Source organism: Ilyonectria robusta (genome assembly GCF_021365365.1).
Source record: "Ilyonectria robusta strain PMI_751 chromosome Unknown BGZ61scaffold_21, whole genome shotgun sequence".
Lineage (NCBI taxonomy): Eukaryota > Fungi > Ascomycota > Sordariomycetes > Hypocreales > Nectriaceae > Ilyonectria > Ilyonectria robusta.
Window position 1 is genome coordinate 241580 of NW_025764455.1, and position 18794 is coordinate 260373.

The window sequence follows — 18794 nt, forward strand, 5'->3', positions numbered from 1 at the left end:
GATACCCTCCCCATGACCCATGAGGCCAGTTACCACCAAACACCTCGAGAGGACGACCCATCATCCATCCATTCACCTCCAGCACAGTAAAATTAACCAAAAAAGGACAAAACAATAATCGACGCCATCATACACCGACACAAGAAAGCACCCATATCAGCTTCACTCAGCCTTGATCTCAGTCTTGGTCTCGCCATCAGCCTCATCGTCGGCTTCGGGAGAACCGGCCTCGTCGCCCTCCTCCGCTGCCACACGTAGTTCATAGTTTAGATCGAAGCACTCAGCTAGCAACTCGGTTACGCTGCCTTGGCCCTCAGGAATGTCGCCATTGACAACAAACTTGCCGTCCACTTTCATGTTATCAAGCGAGTTGAGCTGCACCAGAGTTAGTTGTGCAACTGCAGGAATGGAAGACCGACTAACCTTCATGCTATATGGGTAAAGTTCTCGAACCGACGAGACGCCTCCGCTATTCTTCACCTCGACAAGACATCGCTTCAATGTCTGAAGCTGGTTGTAAATTGGAAGCAGGGCCTCCGACACCGGCTCAGAGGCCAGCATGAAGGAGTAAATGTACGCATACGACCGTCGGATCAGATACAGCAGAGTTCGCTGTGTCCACAAGTCGGCCGGCCGAGCTCGGTCATCCAGCCAGTTTCCGTTTTGCCGGCTCTCGTCAATCCTGTCGAGCTGTCGCTGGAAGTCGTAGAGGTCTGTCTCACGGAGAGACCATGCTTGAGTCAGGGAAAGCTTTTCGAGATCGTTTCGGATCCCGACCAGCACATCATACATCGGGCGCCATTGGTCGGCAACTACACCCTTTCTGGGAGGGGTCAGAGTGCATCGTCATCGGGGCGGGGAATAATCTTACCGTTCAAGGACAAGATCTGACCATTTGAGGCATCGTTGGTACAACTCACGAACCTCTTCGCCCCCGGACACCACGGTGCCATCTTCCGCTGTGAACTTGCCGCCATTATGGCGATCTCCAATTTCCACGATCTGATGCCTGAGCTTCTTAACCTCGGTTGTTGAGAACTGGGCAGCTGGTTAGCGTAACTCGTGGATGTTGCACAGCCTTCCTTACCTTGGACTTTGTGTTTGCTAGCGCCACCGCCCGCAAGATAGAGACTAGTTTTTGGTGCGTTGACAGTAGTGATTCAGGAACTCGCTCGAGTCTCTTCTGAAGCTTTGCTAATGTGGTCTGGCACAGTTCGACTCGGTACGACAGCAGATCGAGCATGTAGGGTGGGGGCTTCTTCTCAGGGACCTGCTCCCCTGAGGCCTGCTGAATGCTGTGGGTGAGACCCTCGAGTGTCGACCTGATGCTCCCGAGGTCCTTGGATGAGTATAGATCGGCTTCAACTAAGTGGTCGAGCAATCGCTTGATGGTCGAGGTCAGGGCATACGTCGCGGGTGCCTCATTGTTGCGGCCGATCGTAAGGTAGAACAGAGAGAGCAATTGGAAGCAGCCCTCCAAGACCTTGTCCACTGCAGGGAGTCCTATTAGCTTAGGCGCATTTGCAATTCTTGGGAGATATCTCACATCTGTTCTCTCCCTTGTCCCCGATCTCGGCTCGGACGATGCTGAGCTCCTTGACTTGCTCCATTGTTTGATCAAACAGCGGCATAACATCTTGTGTTCGGATATAGTTGGTGCGGTCCTGCTTGAGGAGCAGCAGCTGGTCTCGGATCATGGACAGTCGGTCGAGGATGGCGCGTTCCCGGGGGTCCCGCGGGAGGGGGATCGCTGGCGTGTCCATGGTCTCTGAATTGACGCTTCGGGCTCCAAGGCGAGTGCAATGCAAGCGGAAGCTGTTCACTGGAAAGCGAAGTCAATGAGATTGGCCTGGTGAGCCGTGGGCAGCCGAGGGGTAAGAGTCTGCGCGGAGGTGCGTTCCTGAGCTTCCGGGCAGCAACGAGCGATGGGCACCGACGGCGACAGGTGGCGGCGGGGTTGTCGACGGGAGCTGAGAGTAGTGGGGGGAGGAGTTGGGAATTGCCTGGACGTCAGGGCCACGGAAGAATCGCCATAGACGAGCCGATGAAGGAAGACGTAGTAGGCACTGCTTGAAGGTGTGGCTATCGCGGGGGAGGGTTGCAGGCCGATTTGTAGGCGTAAGTCGGCGTGCGAATTGCCAAGCGTCCAGCGTCAAGCGATTGCGGCGTTACGTTCCGGACCAGGGATGTTGTCACTGGGTTCTTGCTAGTACATCTCCAAGCGATAATGGATAAAGGACGATGGTGGGGGGGTAGACAAGAAGGAGCCAGCAGGGTGGGGTACATGCGTCGAGACCCTCTGGGGCGTCGCTGAGGCCGTGATATGGCCCCTAATTGGCTGGCTGCAGCACAACCAATCACAGGCCAGGCCCACTTATCCTCTGGCACACGGAGCACGGAGAATCTATTTCGCCCTCCACTTTAGGTCTTGAAGCCCTCCAACCCGATAATTTCGACCAGGGTAATTTTGTGGCAAGCCTCTTTGGTGATATTCGATCTCAAACCACAACGACAGTGCAGACTCTCCATCAACCACCTGCATCGCCAGAATTCATTCACAATGTCTCACGCCGAGCTCGCTTCGTCCTACGCGGCCCTGATCCTCGCCGATGATGGCGTTGAGATCACCGTACGTCCTTTCCCGCCGCCCACGACCCTGCTGCCCCGCGCCGTCAAATCGAAATTGTGGTGATGCTAATTCGTGATGGCAACCTGCAGGCCGACAAGCTCCAGACCCTCATCTCCGCCGCTAAGGTCGCTGATGTCGAGCCCATCTGGACTTCCATCTTCGCCAAGGTACGACCCGATCGCTCAATCCGATGTCTATGCGACGATTAAGAACTTGGGATTTTCTGACTGGGCATTTTTGTGTGTGCAGGCTCTCGAGGGCAAGGACGTCAAGGACCTCCTCGTGAACGTCGGTTCCGGTGGTGGTGCCGCCGCTGCCGGTGGTGCCGCTGGTGGTGCCGCTGGTGGCGACGCCGCTGTTGAGGCTGTCGAGGAGGAGAAGGAGGAGGGTACGTTGAATTCCCCCAATCCCCCCATCGCTCGACGCAGAGTGTATGCTAACACCCACTATAGAGAAGGAGGAGTCCGACGAGGATATGGGCTTCGGTCTCTTCGACTAAACAGCCACGCCACGACGACTGTTTCCTTGCTTCTTTGTACTTCAACTGCATGGCTTCGGGGTTTCCAATCGATCGAGCATACAGGATGGAGAGGGCACGATATCGTGCGCCCTGGACAGAGTAGCTTCGTTCATACGATAATATGATGAATGCTCTCATTGGAGTTCGCGGAGGGAGAATTTCAGTTAAACGGCTCTGATAAAAAAAAGTCCCGCCATGGGTGGTTTGCAGTTCAACATTGGGTCCGCTCAGCAAGTGACAGTGGTGCGTGAATGCTCGGTATTGTATTTGTTGTCATGTCCGATTTGTGCGATGGTTACTCCCGACCATTGCCCTTTTGATCTCGTAAAAGCCGATGCCCCAATGCCACACATCACCCGTTGCTACTACTTGCTACTTCACCCCCAACGCAACCGTACTATACATTTGCAAACGCCATGCCATGCATATTTCGCACACTCGCTTGCTTTCAATGTCTACTTCACAATCAAGACCGATGACGGGACCAGTCCAGCTTCCTTCAAGGTCTTGGAGAAATCCACGCTTCCCTCAAAGGTCTGTCGAGGGAACGTAGTCGTGAAGCTAGCAACTGCATTGCCCGTCTCGGCCTGCAGCAGCTGTGCGAGCTCAAACAGAGTCGTCTCAGCGGGGAGCGTCTTCATGATGTTACCAGAATCGGTCTGAAGGCGGAGTCTGGCCTCGTTGTGGTTGGCCTTGGGCCGGGGAGCCGCAGCCGCGGGAGCAGCAGCACTTGCAGCTTCGGGGGCTCTACCTTCGCGGGCAGCCTTGGCCTCCTCGGCCTTGCGGCGGCGCTCGGCTTTGTCGGCTTCGATCTTGGCCTTGATGCGCTTCTTGGCTTCGACGTCGTCGAGCTTCTCCTGGCGCTTGCGAGCGGCCTCTTTGATCTGTTCCTTGCGAGCAAGTTCCTCCTTGGCCTCATGGGTCTCCTTGGTGGACTTTTGGCGGATTCTCTAGACACGATTGTTAGTTGGTGCAGTTTCATAGGACTGACATGTCGTTCGTACCTCGTTTCGTTTTTGTTCCTCCTTATCCTGTTCGGACTGGCGAGCCCTCTTGGCCTGTAGGCGGTCACGGAGCTCATCGAGCTTGGCCTTCTTTTCATCTGCGGTCAAAGGAGCAATCTCCTCGGTCGACTCAGAGAAGTCAGTGTGGTCGCTAAAATTTCAGATAAGTACAATTCTAGGGCCACTGGGGAATACTAGGTGGAAGACTGACGTTTTGGAGGCGTGGTAGCTGGCAAGATCTTGGTTGCGGAAACGCTTGCCACAGTCATTGCAGACGAGCGAGTGAGCCGTGCCCGACTCGAGCTCCGCAATCTTTGCCTTGGTTTCATCTTCGTCTTCATCTTCATCCTTGTCCGCAGCCGCTGTAGCAGCGGCGGCCTTGATGTCGTCGATAGATTTGTCCTGGTTGTCCTCGAGCCACTGGAGCGCGCCCTGCACTGAGGCGGGTCAGCTGTCGTGGCTGCCGGGAGCGTTGGGAAAGAAACTTACAGCCTCCGGTGTTCTTAACGGCGAGCTCGACACGCTCCTTGTCAAAGCCCATGTCGAGCAGGGTGTCGAGATCGGAAGGCATCTTGGCGGTGAGGATGTTGGTGGCTGTTGGTTGATGTTGATGGTGGGGTTGAGGTGAGTGAGGGGCAGTGAGGCTACACGGTGGTAGCTGGTTGATGCGGGTATCCCAAGGCGGTTTCGGCGACCTTCTCTTCAATTCCGAAAAAATACGAACCTCAGCGAGAGAAGTGACGAATCTTGGAGTCTTGAATTTGGTCAAGCCCGTGAATATGCGTGTACGTACAAGGCAGAGCTTAGGATGATTTGTGCCTCGCAAATGTGCCTAGCACGAGACGTCATTTAGCAGCTGCCTCAGTGACGTGAGAGTGGTGCCGGAATTACCACGGCTAACCACCAGCTGCCTTACGATACCTATGCATCGTCTAAGCAGGTTGTGAGATTGATTACGGCTTTGCGCACAAAATGCAAGATCAAGGCACTGTCAGCTCATTAGTCTGTGTGATAATTAGTGCCTTTCTACAAATGTGTACTGTTCGTGAAACTTCATGCTGTCATCCATTTCTTCAATGGATCTGCGGCTTGCCTTCTCGAGTCGCCCCCATGCTGGATCCATAGCTAAAGCTAAATCTTACGGTCTCGATGGAAGTGGTCGTGTGCGCATTGGCGAACGAGAAATACTCTCAATTGACGTCCCATCATTGCCATGTCCGGAGTGTTTTATTCTTGTATACTACGTCACTGGTGGTGGTTTTCTGAACTGCACATTGGTACCGCTTACGACACCGATTCCGTCGATCAATATGGTCCTTTAACTCGAGTCACTAGCCTCGGAATTCGGAATCACAAGCCTTCGTCCAATCTCCCAGCTACTGTATAACAGAGCGCTACACCGTTGTTGCAGGCTGGTGCCCTGGATATCAAGGGGCTCGTTTGACAAACCCTGGACGCAGCTCCTTTGCTGGTGTAATGGTGTTTTCGTCAGTCCCTGGACGCCGGGATATTAATAATAGGTCAGCCTTGGCAACCCCTGGTCAAGGCGACGGGAGGTGATGACCGGCGGGCTGGAGCCGCAGAGACACGAAACCTGTTCGGGTGGTTGCCGGTGACGACAGGGGCGGAAAAGCAAGAAAACGGACAGCACACTTGAGAGTAGAAGGCGGTTGGAGATATGCAGGGCAAAATTGAGTCGTGTGCGTGAGCGAGTGTGTGATTCTGCGTGTTTCGGTGCTGCACGCATGTCGTGATGTCTGGCGGGCTGCTCGCCGCCAACTTGGCAGGTTTTGGTTTGTGGTGGGCGCCACCGGGGGTGGATGAGGGTGGAGGAGGTGGTTTGATGGAGGTGGTCCGTGCTCTCTCCAGCAACGAACGGGAGAAGGCAACCAACTTGGCTCCCCCAGCACCAGCAATTACGTCGTGACGGAGCCAGACCACAGCAACGCCATCTTTTCTACTTCACCACCGCAAATTAATAATCTCACTACTCGACATTTGTCCCGTCTCGTGCCTCCGCGCAATCCATCTGCCCACGACCTCTTCGCGCATCGCCCGCCGTCCCCGAGTCGTTCCTCTCCCGCCGTCATCCTCCTGCCACCTGCCACGGCCACGTTTCCTCTCGCCTGCCACCACCACCGCGGCTCGTCCATATCGCCCGCACCGCCTCGGCGCATCTCGCGGCACACCAACAAACCACCGAACCCGAATCTTCCCCTCCAAAAACCGCAGCCATGTCGGTCGAGATCGAGCCGTTCGAGCTGAGCTTCCAACGTACGTCACCAGTCGCTGGGCACGCGAGACAGCGAGGCTAACTCGGAACGTAGGACCATTTGTTGCCGAGGTAGCGCAGACGCTCACCATCAAGAACCCCAACACCGTCCCGGTTGCCTTCAAGGTAAGCGCTCGTCCTGATCGTCGCGCGATAGACGGCTCTGCTCACGTCAATCCCAGGTTAAAACTACTGCGCCGAAACAGTATGCCCCCCCTCTCTCGCCCGCCCAGACCCGATACCTGACCATCTCTCCAGATATTGTGTCCGACCAAATGCGGGCCGCATCGAGCCCGGCAAGGCCTTCGATGTCACTGGTAGGTTTTTGCGTATCTTTGATATCGAGATTAGGCAACTAAGTGCTATGCAGTGTTGCTGCAGGCCATGAAGACGGAGCCTCCGGCGGACGCGAGATGCCGAGACAAGTTCCTAGTTCAGTCGGCGCCCATCACCTCCGATAAGGAGTTTGCTAGTATCGCCAACGTTGTAAGACGCGCCCTGCTGTCCCAATACGTCGCACGTGAAAGCTAACAATCGCAAAAGTTGGACACTACCGACAAGGCACTTCTCCAAGAGAGGAAGATCCGAGTCAACTGGTTGTCGGCGAACCCCGAGCACGACCAGAGCGCAAGCCGTCCTATGGCGGTGACACCCAGCAAGAACTCGCTATCGAACGGAGTAAGTCTGCGGCTTCCCGGCGCATGGATTTGACTGCTGACTACGTATCCAATCAGGCCCATGAGACCCCTGAAGTACCTCGCGCGTTTTCATCTCCCGGCGCCACCGACGAGACTTCCCCCTCCACCGCTCCTCCACCCTACCCTACCGAAGATACCCCTGTGCAGGATGAGGAGCCTGAGGAGAAGCCCGAGGCCAAGAGCACAATCTCTCAAGCTACTACGGCCGTCACCTCCGCCGCTGAAGCGACAGTCGACGCCCTCAAGGCCGAGCTTGCTCAGGCTGAGGCTCAGATTGCTGCCCTGAAGGAGACTGGTCTTCGACAGCGCAATGTCAAGTCCGCCTCTGTGGATGATGAGAAGAGGGCTGTCGCGAAGGTGAACCAGGCTGTGAAACAGACCGTTGAGGGCGTGCCAGTACAGATCGCGGCACTCTTGTGCCTGATTAGCTTCCTGCTCGCCTACTTCTTCTTCTAGAAAGAGACAGTGGCTGCACAATCAACGCTCCTTGTAGAGAAGCGACCAAGCTTGGGCAGGACGCTCATAGGTGGCCGGGTCCGAGGAGGTGATGAATACGATTGAAGCCATACCAAGCTCCAACAAGCTGTAAGACCAACGCCCCTTAAGGGGCCTGTCATCCGTGTACGAGGTCATGGACTGAATGAACATGCTTTATTCGAAGCGGCATCGGCGCATCGGCGATTCTCATATGTGAGGGACCTGGGCAGGCAAGTAGGCACGCAGATGGCGGGACGGGAGATGGGGAGGAATGGCGAATGATGGGATAAATAAAGAACGTTTGGCAAAGGCCATCGTGGGTAATTAGGATGGTTGTACATCCTTGATGGTGATGGGGCGAATATCCGGGGAGGAAAGTTGTCCGACACGACCCTGTGTGTACTCTAGCTGCCTTTTCTTCTTCGCTTTGTTTTCTTCTTTTTGTTATGCTCTCGTGTTAGGTGGTAACATTGGCGTCTTCTATTATCGTGAATCTTTGCATTATCGGCTGCTTTACACATGACAGGTCTGAGTGTCGAACTTCACCAATGGGCAGATTGTGATGGTCAAGAGCGGGAAACAAGCCGGGCATCATCTTCATGCTATATTCAGGGAGAGGTTGCCCGACGGCGGTCATCTATCTTCCAACCTAAAAAAACGCCATGCGCGAACATTCTGTCCAATGGTACTTTGCCTTACAATACCTTCTTGCCAGCTTCATGCTCACTAACCACCCGGGGTAATATTAAAACACCGCCACAACGGACAGACCACCCGCTTTTCTTTGAATACAAGACTTAAAAACACAGAATGTACGCCGACTTCTTTCATTGCGATCCTCCGTCTCGGGGACCGCGCCAGTGACATATGAGCTCCCATTTTGGGCTCACGCTTGCTCAACAGATTTAGGCTTGAATCTCTGAATCCTTCCAGTTGACGGCGCCGCCGACGATACGGCCACCCTCCTTGCGCTTTACGCGGCAGGACATGCCGACGTTGGGGTCCAGGATGAAGCGCCAGATGGCGTAGACCCAGCTCTCATGGCGGGGCAGGGTATTGTAGAACTCAGGGGCCATGTCGCGGAGGGCGTGGAGGCGGGTCCAGGGAACGGCGGGGAAGTCGTGGTGCTCGTTGTGGAGACCGACGTTGTAGGTGAACCAGTTCAGGGGACCATAGTAGGAGAAGGTCTCGGGGATGGGGATGCGGTTATCGGGGTCCATCTGAGAGGGGCTGACAGTCTCGTAGACGTAGTGCTCGGCGATGAAGTGGCCGGCAAGGGGGTGGAGACTTCCAGCGAGGAAGGAGGAGACGAGGAGGTAGAGGAAGGCGTTGGGAGAAGCGAAGCGGATGAGGGCGTAGTCAAAGGAGACCTGGACGATGACGTTGAGGAGGTGGATTTTGGTCATGGGGATGCGGTAGACGGCCATGGGGCGGAGGGCGTAGAAGAAGATCTGGAAGGTGCAGAAGAAGGCCTTTCCGAGGATGGAGTCTAAGAAGACGGCCTCGAAGGCAGTCGGGAGATCGGTATCAAGGCCGTCGACGCCGAGGGACTTGTGGTGGGTCAGGTGGTAGGGCTGCAGGGTCAAGAAGTTAGCAATGATTCAACAGGATGTCATGACTCGACAACGCCGTATTTTGAGACAAACTCGGCGGAGGATACAAGCAAACGATGGAAAGACGTACTCGGAACGAGGCGCTATAGGGAATGCCAATGGGAAGGTTGGCAAAGATGGCGATGAGGCGGTTGAGGCGGGGGCTCTTAAAGGCCAGGTTGTGCGAGATCTCGTGGATGGCGAGGAAGAGGTTCTGGTTGGCGGTCGCACCAAAGACGTAGGCAACGGCCCAGAACTTCCAAGACCAGAAAGGTGTCGCATGGAGGAGGCAAGCGAGGACGACTTGGAGGGATACGACGCCGAGGACGACCCATTTGGTCAATGGCTCAGGGCCACAGAGCTTGGTGACCTATTGCGCCGAGGGGAGAAGCGTCAGCGGGGGCTCTATTTGAGGGTGTCAATTGGGGAGTGCGGCGCGTGGAAACAAACCTCAGGGTGGGCCTTGATGATGGCAAGACGACGAGTGCGATGGGGCTCCTCGGTGTAGGTCCAGAAGAAGTCATGGGCCTTGGAGCCATCGTTGCCAGCCGCCGGCTTGTCGCCGTTGGCCTTGGACGTGACGGTGGAGGCGCGGGAGGTCATTGTCAGTCTCTTTTTCTCTTGTCTCTTTGGACGAGGGCGTTTCCAGAAGAAACGATGAGAAGAGAGGGGGGAAGATGACACGCGGCAGCCAAGTTTGCGCGAGAGCGAGCGTGGTGTTGAAATACAGAAAACGAAGCGGTGCTGTCGCTGAAGTGTGGCGGGACAAGGGACTAGTGACAAGGGGCATTGGAGGTTACCTGGAAGGCGGTGAAAATTTAGGGGCAGCTTTCAGGGGATCGGGACGGCTTGAGGGGCTCTTTGGGGCAGCCTCGACCCAACCCTTTGGGGAAGTGCGGGGCAAAGTGGCGTGTGGGCCAATGGCGGCGGGCGGCTACGCGGCGTGGCAGCGCTCTGCAGCCTGCTGAGAGGCCACTGTAGCACTGTAGACGCTGCAGCTGCGGCGGGTGGTCACATCTTGCCCAAGCTTTCGGAGGAGGGCGGGAGGCGCGGAGGTGCAAATGGTGAGAGTGGTGCCATCCGGAGCCGTCGAGTTCCGGGGATCAGCATGGATTTCCATACGATCTTTCGGTATTTGTTGGAAGCTTCTTTTCGTCTTTTCCCTGTCTATGTTTGGGCGGCTTTTTTGTGGACATCTCTCACCCTTTTTTGTTGAATTGTAGATGAAGATTGGGAGTTTGTCATGTTGTTTCGCTGACTTCTGCAGCCGCGTACACTGGTTTGCGAGGACATATGGCGGATATATAGAGAATACGGATACGAGACCGATTGGAACTGAATGTGTGAGGCCCTCAGCGGCCTGCCAAGAATTTCACATGACAACTAGGGATCCATGTTCTGCTTCGATGTGTCTGGGCGTTGGTTCGCTCTAGTCCCGGACCATATGCTCAATTGACTGCATATTACCCGCGCCCCAGCCATTGGTGCACCTGGAAGCGGATTACTGCTGAAAGTCATGGTGTTGATCTGTCTTTTTAGTACAGATCGCCGACTGATTAATTCCTGAAAAGGTTCCAGGGGTGACTCCCGGTCAGGGGCCCTGTCGTACTCCACCTGCGATGGGGTTGTTGGTAAAGTCGGTAGTCTTTTGGTCCATTGATTCGTACAAGCGGAGACGCTATCAATCAATTCATTCATAATCGGATCATGAATTGGATGGAACGATTATTGAGAAGGCAAACCTGAGCCTCTATCTTGCCCTCCAACTTCTAAGGATGATGCCTAATTTGATAGAGTATTGCCCTTCGCGCACACACACCTGTTGCGTCTTGCACACCTAACTACATGCCTCAATCCCGCTGATAATTATCCATCTTCATGCTGGCTTTTAGAAGACCAAGTCTTAGTATCTGTTCCCTAATGGTTCTTCTTCTTCAAACCATTTTATTTTTATCAAGTTGACATCATTGATAACTAAGGTGTAATAATTCCAATGTACATACTTAGTACATTGACTCTGAGGTTACGAGGCTTGTACCTGTGTGCGAATAGCGACGTTCTCATGTGCGAATAGCAATACTCGTTTAATATCACGATTGGAAGGAAGACTAGTGACTTCAGCCTACGCAGCAGTCCTGCGATACGTCTCTGTCAAATTGGTAGATTTGGGCAACGATACTTGACAACTTCAATCAATAAAAATGGCAGGGTATGACTGTGGCGTATTCGGCAGGCCCAGACTCACGATGGTTGCCGGATTTAAGAGTGGGAACGTGCACCCGACCCTTCTCGGCGCTCTTGGCAGGTGCAAGTGGCGCTATCGGCTTGAGGCTGAACAAACTCACCTCGCCTAACCCAACTTCATTCCTTGCCACCCGTTGTCTACATCCAACTCCATATCGAATTTTGTAGCGACTATGCCCTTCTCGTCTTTTAGTTTACCCTTGAGGGAGAACGCCTTAGAGGGTATGATGCCGCGCCCTTCAAACCCCAGTCATGAGCAACATTTGGCATAACCGCAACCACTGAAGCCCCTCACGTTGACTTCTAAATCAGGGTCGGGGGACTATTTTGCCATCCAAAACGAATTGAAAACCTGACAATCTAGGGGTATCTTGAACATGTCCATATTCTTGCGGTCCTGATGGAAACTAATTATTCCAGTCTCCTTGACGTCACATTATGTGTCCATGCAACGAACCATCTATCCTCGACATTTAAATACCATTGCTAGCGCACGAGAACACACCTCCCACCGTCCCGGCTTCGAATTGGTCGATGATTCCCTGGACACTGGCGTATGTTCCCACCGTCAGAAACATGATGCCTACCAGGATTAAAAACACATTGACCACGATACCAGCCCAGTCCGTCACGGTGCTGTGCTTTCGTCCCACCTGCTTGTCCGCAGTGCGCATTCGGAAGAAGGCGACACCCCAGAAGATGAAGCCGAACCAGGAGTCAAATAGCGACGACATGACGGATAGTACTAAGAAGTGAGTGTCAGCGGCTATCTATCAATGGTGAGGAATGTGAAGCTGAAAAAACTTACAAGAATTGAAGAATGGGATTACTTGAGCGATGATAAAGGCGAAAACCCAAGTCGTCACCAAGATCCCAGCCCAAGAACCCCAACCCACCACGGTGTGGCTGTTGACATGCTTCGTGTTTCGGAATACGCGGAAGAAAACGAAGCGCGCAGTCACCGATGCATACAAACAACCCAAGAAAATGATGGTCGGAATCATGAACGAGAACGCCGCCTTCTTATAAACCAGGTCGAGCGAGCCAAATGCTGGCGCAGTCACGTACTGATTGCCGGAGTAGGCGTACACAACAGCGCCGACGATACTGAAGACGAAAATCTCGGCAATAGTGCAGGCCCAGAGTGACTTAGGGAAGTCCCTGTGACTGTGTTAATATCCTTCTTGTCTAGGAATGCGATGGGGTGATTTACCGAGGGTCTCGCATCTCGGCAATGAAGCTAGGCAGTGTAATCTGGCCGATGAAAGTGTAACTGATGTTGAGAAATGCAGACATGCCATTGACAAAGGTCGTCCCTTTGACTGGGAAGGCTGTGACGATAGGCTCGCCCAATGTGCTGGGGTCATACAGGGACGGCTTGCCCTGAACGCCCGCGAAGACGGCGGCGAGAAGGACGGAGATGAAGGTGAATATGGCTGAGGCCGTGCCGAGCTTGGACATCATGTCAAAGGTTCGGGGCAGCGAGCCTATGCAGCAAATGATGGTAACAACGACAGAGAACATCACTGTGCGGCAATGACCAACGTCGTCGGCCTCCGTCATGGTGTTGAGGTACTTGGCACCAACAAGCACATGAAGAGCCTACTTGGATGTTAGACGCTAATTCGAAACCCGAAGATCATCTTACTCGCCTGAATGAAAGTGTTGTTCAAAATGAACATCACAGCTGTTCCCCACCAGGCCCATTCTTTACCCCAGAAGAGCATCTGGCCAAGATCGCACACGTCGCGCACCTCGGGGTGCCGAAGGCAGAACTTCCACAGCACGAGGCTGGTGTATAGGACGGTAGCGGCAACGACGACTGTCAGAATCAGGCCGGGAACCAGTCCGAGCACACTGTACGACCAGGGGAAGCTCATGATGGCTAGGCAAATGTACTCGCTGAAGAGCAAGCCGGCGGTCTTCTGCCACGAGCAGGTTCGGTATTGGATCTCTGAGCCATCCTCGGCCGCTATTTGTTTGTTGACAATAGCCGAGCTCGTATCCTCGCTGTCGGAGACGTCGTTCTTGACGAAGTCGGGCAGGCCTGCGATGCGGGGACCAATGCTGACACCGCTCCCGCCGAAGATGGCGGCCCAGCGGGAGTAGGGAACCGCAGGCTCAGCGTGCTCCGGGTCAGGGCTCGCAGGCGCAGACTTGAAGACTGACTTTTCGGACATGATGGCGTCGTTCTCCCAGCAATGAGTGGGGGAGGTGTTCGAAGGTAACTATGCCAATTGGTATCGCCAGACTTCAAAGCCAAACCCTGTCCAGGCTATCGTAATTGAAGAGGCCAAAGAATAAGGCGAGAAGGATGACACGAGACGCTCAAACCAAGGCAAATATCAGAGCGGACACTGAAACACAGAAAAGACTGGAACGGGAAAGGCAGAGTTTAAGAAGACATGGCAACTCTACCTAGACCAAGCTCGAGAAAGAAAGCTACTTTCCTGCAAAGGTCCAGCATCCTTGAACCCATCCGTCGTCTGAGTCTTGGGTCGCAGACGCCCCCCTCGCACGCCTTCCACATCAGTCACTGCGTCACCGGCGGTCGAATTGGACCATCGAAAACGAAACACCACCCTACGAACAAGGCTCCCCACACACCCGTGGCCTTTTGTAAGAGCCGACCTTACGTTGCTACACCCACCAAAGAGGAACCACGACTCCACAGGTGGGGTGCAAACCATGCGACAAAGCGTTAGGTGCACTTGTCTGAATCCTAGTCCGATGCCTAATTGCACGGAGCGCACAGAGGAAGCCCTCAGCGAACAAATCGGGGCATGGACTGCCTTGTAACAGGAGCAACTACTCCATGCTGCAGGCCGGCGAAGGATCCGCCCCCCACTCCACCCGTCCACATCCGTCCCGCAAAGCCCTCCGCGCCAAGTGCCGAACTTCCGGCGCTGGCAGACCACCGACGACCCAGAGGCAGAGACGGTGGTAAGCAGCGGAAATCACATCGCCGTATAAATCCCAGCGCCACTAACCCAGGCCCCCGCCTGTCGATCATACTTGTACCGTCCTGGGTACGAGGGCGAACGATGAGGGGCGGAAAGAATGACTTCAAGCGGGTTGATTGGTTCGCCTTCCCCGACGAGCTGTGGATTCCTACGTTGAGCATCCGGGGCGAAATATTGAGTCCACGCCTGGTTATCATTTGGGAAAGAGACTGCTCCTGGGATGCTACCAACACCGGGGTGGTGAGACTGGCAGGATGCTGCATCTTCCCGTTCTGTGTCTGACCAGTCAACGACTTTGCAACATCGGCCAGCCAATGCGAAGGGAGACTGCCTCGTAGCTAACATTCCGGGATTGAGGGATTTGCGTTGGCATTGTCGGCCATATTCTTCATCGTATCTCGGGGTTACTTTTTCGCCCTAGGTAAAATATAATCCATTACGAAAACCTGCGAAGGCGACCAGCACGCCATCGGGCTAACTCCATAAGTTGTCGCATGGACTTTCTGTTCAAAGTCAAGCGTCGTAATGCCTGTGGAATGTAAGTGTCACTTTAGGTAAGACGAGAAGTAAGAGGATGGCTGGTGGGCGAGTTGCATTCAATAGAAAGCTCATGGTCGACAAAACAGAATGACGTGGGGTGTTTAGAGCGACCAGGGCTGTCACTTGCATCAGCGTAGCTTTAAAAGACGTCATTTTCAATGGAGCAAACAGGACGCGGCTCGTCGGGGAACCCAGGACCCCTGTCTGTCCTGCAGATTCGGAAGTCGATGGGTACATCATTTCATGACACACAACGTGGTATTGCCTCTTCTACTCTTTTGGTGTTGGACGAGATGTCTTCAATATTGCTGCGTACGCAGTTCGCGATGAGGGCATCACGGGGAGTTCGGGGAACGCAGGCTCGCTAGCCCGAGGCCAAATGGCCAGTGCTTGAATTAAGCTTATTCTCCTCCTTCACGGTGGGGATTGGAGATGTGTTGAGATGGCTCGGGCACCAAGCCAGCAACCTGGGCGAAGTGCGTTAATGCATTGATGCGGCACCTCGCTTCGTCGGACAAACACGCGCGGACTCGGGCAGATGGATCCCGTGTAGCATTCCGTCGGACTCAGCTGAATGTCTGCAGAACCTACGGAAGAAGAATTCTTCTGGTGTGCGGCTGGGGATCGTGATTCCCCCGAGATGGAGGTTCACCTGTGGGGGATGCAATGATCTGCTTCAGCCAGGTACTGACGCAAAGCGTAACACGACCAGTAATGTCGCTGCAATACCGGCTGCCTGGAGGCAATTACCATTCGGCTGGTCGGGCGATGCACGGCGGGGATAGATCAGCTCGGGGTCGCCGCAGCGTTGAAGAGGCGTCTTGCAGGGGCCAGGGTCAGGAAACGGCGGTGATCCGGGGGTGCCACCGCTTGCATGGCATTAGCGCTTGGGTTGGCAGTTGTAGCTTGTAGTTGTATGGGCTGTCTTGGTTCGAATTGAGAGTCAACGTTGCGTGAGACTAGTTACTGTAGTGTGTTCATCTCGAGATTAGTCTCTGAAGTGTGGTTCTGTCGTACTATGCAAGTCCACTACGCAACTGAAGTGGTCAAACCTGAAGCATGTAGCTTACTCCAGACCATTGCTTGAAATTTCCCAAGTGTTTTAGACTGCCTTATCTCGAACGAGAGCCGTGGGGGTACACACAGTCGTACAATGCGTTGTTGGAAACTGACATTCACAAATTGTAAGGTTGAAGTGGGGACTGCAAGAGGGCAGATCGAATGCTGCCTTAAGTTCGACCTGTAGTCCATAACTAAGGTAGGTATACACGGAGAGCAGACCAATTTCAGAGAGCGGCTGTCACAGCGCGCAATTCCTGTACTTTCTCCCGGGCACACGCCACATATAAAGCCACACGTCAACGCCACATCCACCACATCAGCTCCCTCCATTTTAGATGGCATCGATTCTCAGAGCAAGGCCAAGGCACAAGATCCAACTCCAGGATCTCGAGGGCGCAAAAAAGCAATTTCCTTTAGGGACAAATCAAAGGCCAAAAAGTAAGAGCGACTGGCAAAAGGGTTCGGAGCCGAATGCTCCTACGTCCCTTGTCGTCGGGGTTGTCGTCGGGGGTTGTCGTCGAGGTTGTTGTTTTTTGGGGCGAAAGTGGGATTCGAACCCGGCGATGTTGTCGTCGGATTTGTTGACCATTTTCCACCCGGCGGAACAGTTTGACCAGACCGCTTACCACGGCGCCTTCTGTTCCCCGATGAAAGAGGGTGAACTATTTGGTCTCATAAGGCTCTAGCAGCTCATGTCTCCCCCCAGTAAGCGATTGGTCCTGGTCAGCGTGTGCTCAGCTGGGTGGTGGGCATCGTGGTGAGGGTTGAGGCTGTTGACGCGTCGAGGGAGCGCCGTGGTTGGCAAACACCGGCCACCCTGCTGGCAGCTGGCAACCAGCCATAGGCAGCCGATTTCCCCCCACAGCGCGTGAAGCTTTCCACGTCCCGTAATCAATGCCCTTGTGATATTTCTCAGTGTTTTGAAGCATCCACGGATGTTCTTTCCACCTTAGAGCAAGAAATTCACGCAACCACCACCACCCACCACCATCATGGCCATCAACACCACAACACCTAACGACCGCCGTCAAAACGACGACGTGGGCACAGTTGGATAAAAGAACTAAGAGCAACGCTTGTCACACTGACGTTCAAATACCAGCACTTGTCATGTACCATTCCTTTCATCTATGTCCACATGGAGGCAGCACTGGCTACACTGGGCAAAGTTTGCGGCAGCTCAACGGTCGCGACGCATTGGGATTCGAAATCGCAGGGCACTAGCAACAGCACTCACAGCTGCGTAGTTCCGGTCGTGTGCGCTTCGGTCGGTCGGTCGGGAACTCGTCTTGACCATCCGAGTCTTCTGGGGCAAAGTCTGGACAGTCACAATGGGGAAGGCCAAGCAGTTTACGATGGCAAGCAACATGGCAAAAAAAAAATGTGGAGGGTGGTCGGCGTGTCAGGTAGGCACTTGCAACGGTATGGATGGGGCTTCGTAGCGATTTGGAAATGGCTCGTATGGAGGGAGGCGATTCGGGTCGACGGTCGGGCGGTAGCGTTGGTTGGTGATGGTGTAGAAACGAAGTTGGATGCGGCTCTAGGGCAACGTGGAGTCAGATCTAATTGCCAAGGTTTGCCAAGTTCGAATCAGGGCTTCACAAGGATGTGCGCATGGATAGATGCATAACCTCGCAACACGACGATACTACCGCAATACTACATACCCAAATACCCCTCATACGGCAGGTGCGGAGCACGGTTCACGCCCATCTTATCTTGACAAGGGCTAAGACCAGCTCTAAGCCTGAAAAGGATTAACATGGGTTTTGGAGAAGGTCTCATGAACCTGTGCCGCACGTTGTCGAGATGCCAACCCGAAACGACAGAAGGTATCATGACGCCTTGGGACGGGGTGGAAAGTGCGGGAAGTCATGCAACAAAGCCAAGTAATGCAGGTCCGTTCTGTGCATTGACAAACAGACCAGGATATCCTTTTTTTGTATGGTATAATCCAGCTACGTGGCCGTCGGTTGGTGTGGTTCGGTTGGTGAAGCGCGGGTTGGTGTGTCGGGTCGGTGATGCACTCGCACGGAAGATAACGTGAGGGTTGCGTCGCGTGAGGACGATACTACGCATGTCGGCCACTCTGCCACTCTGTGCGGGACGAGACAACTGGCTAGTTCGCAGGTGATGTTATTGGCCTTATCGTGTCGGTGTGACGCGACCCAGGCCCCTCTTCCGCGGCCTCTGTGAAGCACGCCCTCCTCGTCGCTGCAGATATCGCTTTGCTGTGCTGCAAGAGCTTCACTACTGCAGCTGTCAGTTCGTTTCCTGCCTCCGCACAGATCTTCATCGAAACGTGCCAGCAAAGGAAAAAAAGCCAACCCCGCCGCCAGCAAGGTCCAGGTGCAAGAGCCCACCCACCCCCCGGTTGAGCTGCGTGCTGACACGTGAAGATAGCGATAAGTAAAAAAAACGGCCGTGGCTCGGCTGCTACCTGTTGTAGCCACCTTTCCTTGCTTGGCGTAGAAGTCACCACCAAACACACACCCACTTCTGAGCACCACCATCAAGCTCCTTTTCTTCCTACTAGGCAGACTAAAAGTAGCCGCCCAAGCCTAATATCCACCCGTTCTCCTCCATCTCCATCGCCGTCTCCGACACCGTCTCGCATCACCTCCGCCTTCGCTCGCTCTCTCCCTCGCTCTCTCTCTCGCAACCTCAAGACCTACGACGATACGATAGCTAGCTCCTTCGCTTACCGCTCGACGACTCCATCCCACCGAGCTACGACCAAGACCGAGTCCGATGTGCAAACACTTTTCAACGTCGACTGGACGATAGCTACAT

At 54.3% G+C, this 18794-nt stretch overlaps 6 protein-coding genes across 6 annotated transcripts; 2 read left to right on the plus strand and 4 right to left on the minus strand.

Annotated features, from left to right (window-relative positions):
• Positions 1-162: 162 nt before the first annotated feature.
• BGZ61DRAFT_361641 (uncharacterized protein) lies at positions 163-1763 on the minus strand (the record flags this gene model as incomplete). Its single annotated transcript, XM_046241283.1, has 5 exons — positions 163-375; positions 424-823; positions 872-1038; positions 1088-1491; positions 1547-1763. 5 exons carry the CDS (start codon positions 1761-1763, stop codon positions 163-165), a joined length of 1401 nt encoding a protein of 466 aa, XP_046099568.1.
• Positions 1764-2560: 797 nt separating this feature from the next.
• BGZ61DRAFT_482271 (60s acidic ribosomal protein-domain-containing protein) lies at positions 2561-3128 on the plus strand (the record flags this gene model as incomplete). Its single annotated transcript, XM_046249378.1, has 4 exons — positions 2561-2629; positions 2719-2796; positions 2879-3017; positions 3082-3128. 4 exons carry the CDS (start codon positions 2561-2563, stop codon positions 3126-3128), a joined length of 333 nt encoding a protein of 110 aa, XP_046099569.1.
• Positions 3129-3281: 153 nt separating this feature from the next.
• On the minus strand, positions 3282-5176 carry BGZ61DRAFT_591550 (ubiquitin-related domain-containing protein). The gene is made up of 4 exons (XM_046256687.1): positions 4643-5176; positions 4365-4590; positions 4154-4304; positions 3282-4099 (listed from the first exon to the last, which is right to left on the minus strand). Exons 1-4 carry the CDS (start codon positions 4722-4724, stop codon positions 3605-3607), a joined length of 954 nt encoding a protein of 317 aa, XP_046099570.1. The 5' UTR covers positions 4725-5176; the 3' UTR covers positions 3282-3604.
• Positions 5177-6387: 1211 nt separating this feature from the next.
• Positions 6388-7579, plus strand: BGZ61DRAFT_536598 (PapD-like protein; the record flags this gene model as incomplete). Its single annotated transcript, XM_046254426.1, has 7 exons — positions 6388-6427; positions 6481-6551; positions 6608-6630; positions 6684-6742; positions 6796-6911; positions 6969-7103; positions 7160-7579. The coding sequence occupies 7 exons, from the start codon at positions 6388-6390 to the stop codon at positions 7577-7579; spliced, it is 864 nt and encodes a 287-aa protein (XP_046099571.1).
• A 926-nt stretch (positions 7580-8505) lies between these two features.
• Positions 8506-9795, minus strand: BGZ61DRAFT_497203 (fatty acid desaturase-domain-containing protein; the record flags this gene model as incomplete). The annotated part of the gene is made up of 3 exons (XM_046251123.1): positions 8506-9174; positions 9284-9562; positions 9643-9795. The coding sequence occupies 3 exons, from the start codon at positions 9793-9795 to the stop codon at positions 8506-8508; spliced, it is 1101 nt and encodes a 366-aa protein (XP_046099572.1).
• A 1961-nt stretch (positions 9796-11756) lies between these two features.
• BGZ61DRAFT_102493 (transmembrane amino acid transporter protein-domain-containing protein) lies at positions 11757-13728 on the minus strand. Its single transcript, XM_046236839.1, has 4 exons — positions 13089-13728; positions 12650-13038; positions 12245-12597; positions 11757-12181 (listed from the first exon to the last, which is right to left on the minus strand). The coding sequence occupies exons 1-4, from the start codon at positions 13614-13616 to the stop codon at positions 11910-11912; spliced, it is 1542 nt and encodes a 513-aa protein (XP_046099573.1). The 5' UTR covers positions 13617-13728; the 3' UTR covers positions 11757-11909.
• Positions 13729-18794: the final 5066 nt, after the last annotated feature.

Coding starts and splice junctions, on each gene's coding strand:
- BGZ61DRAFT_591550 (XM_046256687.1), bottom strand. CDS start 4,724: ATGCCTTCCGATCTCGACACCCTGCTCGACATGGGCTTTGACAAGGAG. Junction 4,591..4,642: donor CGTTAAGAACACCGGAGGCT/GTAAGTTTCTTT, acceptor GACCCGCCTCAG/TGCAGGGCGCGCTCCAGTGG. Junction 4,100..4,153: donor AGGAACAAAAACGAAACGAG/GTACGAACGACA, acceptor AATCGTGTCTAG/AGAATCCGCCAAAAGTCCAC.
- BGZ61DRAFT_102493 (XM_046236839.1), bottom strand. CDS start 13,616: ATGTCCGAAAAGTCAGTCTTCAAGTCTGCGCCTGCGAGCCCTGACCCG. Junction 13,039..13,088: donor TGAACAACACTTTCATTCAG/GCGAGTAAGATG, acceptor ACATCCAAGTAG/GCTCTTCATGTGCTTGTTGG. Junction 12,182..12,244: donor AATCCCATTCTTCAATTCTT/GTAAGTTTTTTC, acceptor CTCACTTCTTAG/TACTATCCGTCATGTCGTCG.